The 3,478-nt window shown below is 53.2% G+C and overlaps 1 protein-coding gene across 1 annotated transcript in view; it reads left to right on the top strand.

The window, feature by feature from the left end:
* Positions 1-2,961, top strand: part of GTPBP3 (GTP binding protein 3, mitochondrial) — a 4,911-nt gene extending 1,950 nt beyond the window's left edge. The window contains 3 exon segments of the mRNA XM_006147133.3: positions 202-367; positions 1,313-1,588; positions 2,562-2,961. Coding sequence (XP_006147195.1) covers positions 202-367; positions 1,313-1,588; positions 2,562-2,787 — 668 coding nt within the window. The 3' untranslated portion in view covers positions 2,788-2,961.
* The last annotated feature ends 517 nt before the right edge of the window (positions 2,962-3,478 follow it).

The raw sequence follows: 3,478 nt of genomic DNA, 5'->3' as shown, positions 1-3,478 counted from the left end.
CGGGGCAGGTTCATGGAGGGGCGGGGCCCAGGGCTGGGGCAGGGCCCAGCCAGGGGTGGGTGTGGCCTAGTGCTGGGGGCGGGGCCAGGAGCTGGAAAGCTGATCCCTTCAGGTCTGGTGCAGCAGCCAGCCAGAGTGTGAAGCCTGGAGAAAGGGCACCGTTTCTTCCATCAGGCTCTTTATCTCTGACTTCTCCTCAAGGCCAGAAGCCTGTATCTATCGTCTCCCCGGAGCCTGGCACCACCCGCGATGTGCTGGAGACTCCTGTTGACCTGGCCGGGTTCCCTGTGCTACTGAGCGACACAGCAGGGTTGCGGGAGGGTGTGGGACCCGTGGAACAGGAGGGAGTGCGGCGTGCCCGCAAGAGGTGAGCACGGGTGGGGGACACCGGGTCTTTCCTTGGTCTTTTCTCCCTGTTTTGTTTACTTTTCATTCTTTTAAAATTTTTATTTATTACGATTTAAAACTTTTTGTAATTGTATTATTTAACTTTATTTACTCCTTTTGTAAAAAAGAATGATTTCTTTTTATGATTTTTAATTTGGCCAGAGAGAGACACAACAGAGAAAGAGAGGGAGGGAGAGCGAGAAAGCAAGCTGCCAGGTCTGAGACTTGAACTGCAGTCATCCAGGTGGGAGAGCAGCTCCTTAGCCAGCACACCACCTGCAAGTCCCATTATCTACTGAATTTTAATTTGACCAGAGAGGGACAGAGCGAGAGAGACGGAAAGTAAGGAATCAATCCACCAGGTCCAGGAGTCAACCATGTAGGAATCTACTTCCCTTAACTACCGTGCCACCTGCCAACTCCTTATCATTATTATTACTTTTTAAATTTGTGGTTACCAGAAGAGAGGGGGGGAGTGAAAAAGCAAGCCAGCAGTTCTGGGACTCGAACCACTGTCTACCACATGGGAACCCAGTGCCTTAATTTCCAGGCCAGCTGCTGGTTCCTACTTTCTCTTCTGACTGAATCAGAAAGGGCTCCTGGGCGTGGTGGTGCCCGCCCTTTGGCAGAAAGGGCTGCTCAACTCCCTTCAGTGGGGACTTCAATGATTATCTAATTAAGTTCTGATTTACTGATAGTTCTAAGTTATGCCCCACCTCCTCATGCTCGGCCCCGCCCCTAGCACTCTGCCACGCCCCTCACCCTCTGTCACGCCCCCATTGCCCCGCCCATCAGCCTCTACCTTGCCCTTTCTGCTCGGCCCCGCCCCTTATGCCTAGCCCCGCCCCTCACGGTCTGCCCCGCCCACTGCCCTTCATTGCTCAACTCTGTGGTCACCTCCTTCGGTTTTTTTGTGCTCCCCCAGGCTGGAGCAAGCTGATCTCGTTCTGGCCGTTCTGGACGCCTCTGACCTAGCTTCCCCCTCCAGCTGCAACTTCCTGGACACAGTTATAGCCCCCATGGGAGCCGAGAACCCCAGTGAAAGCCAGCGCCTCCTGCTGGTGCTGAACAAATCCGACCTGCTGCCTCCTGAAGGTCCACGTCCTGGTGCCAACCTGCCCCGTCACCTGCTGTTGTCCTGCCTGACCAGGGACGGGCTGGACGGGCTCCTGGAGGCCCTGAGGAAGGAGCTGGCTGCAGTGTGAGTTCCCTCCGCCACCCCAGGCTCCCTTCCCCAAGTTCTAGTGTGAGCTGAGTCACCGGCTTTGGGTGCCTGCCCTTCAACCTGTTTCTCTATCAACAAAAATGGGGGGACCAGCAGTTAGCGTAATGGTTACGTCACTGGACTCCCATGAAACCGACTGTGGCCCGTGGCCCGGACCCGGTGGCTTAAACTCCCACCGGGCGCGTGTGCGTCGTGCCCAAGATCCCGAGAGGAGAATGGAGGAGAAGGGATTGCGGCGTGGCCATCCCCCCTGGGGAGTGATTTCTCGCTTTCTGTCTCTCTGTCTTTCTCTGTCTGGTGAGCGTGTGTGCCCTATAGCAAAAACAGAGACAAAGAAAAAAAATGGGTATAATCATCCCCCTCTTCTTCCTTTTTTTTTTTTTAGAGAGAGTTTTGCTATTGGGTTCGTGCTTTTATTGGAAAGACAGAGACAGAAAGCGAGAAATCACCCCCAGGGGGGATGGCCACGCCGCAATCCCTTCTCCTCCATTCTCCTCTTGGGATTTGGGGCACACACGCACACATGCCTGGTGTGAGTTTTAAGCCACTACGTCTGGGATTCAACCGAGGTCAACTGCGTGGATGTAACCATTAAGCCATCTGCTGGTCCCAACTCATCCTCTCTTCAAAGAGTGGCTGCTAAGATTCAGAAGAGGGCCAGCAGGTAGTATGGAGGTTGAGGCAGCTGGATTCCAACGTGGCTGACAGCGGTTCGAATCCCAGACCTGGCAGTTGGACAATCACGCTGGGTGCTTACGTGTACGTGCTCAAAAATCCCAAGAGGAGAATGGAGGAGAAGGGATGGCAGCCTGGCTGTCCCCTGCAGAGGACAATTTCTTCCTTTCCTTCCCTCTGCCTTTCTCCAGCAAGTGCATGCACCCTATAGCAAAAAAAAATAAAAGGAAAAACAACAAAGAATCAGAAAGATCACGTGTTTTGTTTCTTCCAGGTGCGGGGACCCATCCACAGGCCCCCCACTCCTGACCCGTGCAAGGCACCGGCACCATCTCCAAGCCTGCCTGGACGCCCTCACCCACTACAAGGAGGCAAAAGACCTGGCGTTGGCAGCCGAGGCGCTGAGGGTCGCCCGGGGACACCTGAGTCGCGTCTCTGGGGGAGGGGGCACCGAAGAGGTCCTGGACATCATCTTCCGGGACTTCTGCGTGGGAAAGTGAAGGCAGAGGGGATGCTTGGGCCCAGGCTGTATGGGTACCTGGAATTCCCATGGGGATCTGGGAACAAGGGATTCTAAATTTGGTCCCAGAATGATAAAGTGAAATAGCATCGTTCATTTAAAACAAATAATTATTTAATTTTATTTATTATTATTATTCTTTTGTAATTTGACCCGAGAAAGGGAAAGTGAGAAAGCAAGCTGCCAGGTCTGGGACTTGAACCCTGGTCAGCCATATGGGAGTCAAGCACCTTAATTACCACACCACTAGCTGGCTCCATGAAACAGGTGCCTCCAGTTGGTGAGGTCCTTGCAGGGAGTTGCGGGGGACTCAGGTCCCGGAGGTGGAGAATGGAGGTCCCTTTAGGGTTGGGAGATGGAGAATAAGAGGACCCCTCTAGGTCTTTGTTGCATTGTTTCCCCTTTAGTTTGCAAAGGCCAAAGGGATGTTAAAAACCAAAACCTGGGGCCAGCAGGTGGCGTGGTGGTTAAGGGTGCTGAACTCCCACATGGCTGACCATGGTTCGAGTCCCAGACCTGGCAGCTTGCTTTCTCACTTTCTGTCACTTACTCTGTCACACCTCTCTGGTCTAATGGAATAAATAAGTAAACCTAAATTAAAGAGTTAAAAATAAAAACCTAGGGCCAGTCACTACTGTGGTGGTTAAAGTGCTGGATCCCACACGGCCGAC

Source organism: Tupaia chinensis, unplaced genomic scaffold (assembly GCF_000334495.1).
Source record: "Tupaia chinensis unplaced genomic scaffold, TupChi_1.0 Scaffold000201_1, whole genome shotgun sequence".
In the NCBI taxonomy this organism is placed as follows: Eukaryota; Metazoa; Chordata; class Mammalia; order Scandentia; family Tupaiidae; genus Tupaia; species Tupaia belangeri.
Note: the sequence above shows the minus strand (reverse complement) of the source record. Positions and strands in the feature narration are given on the sequence as shown.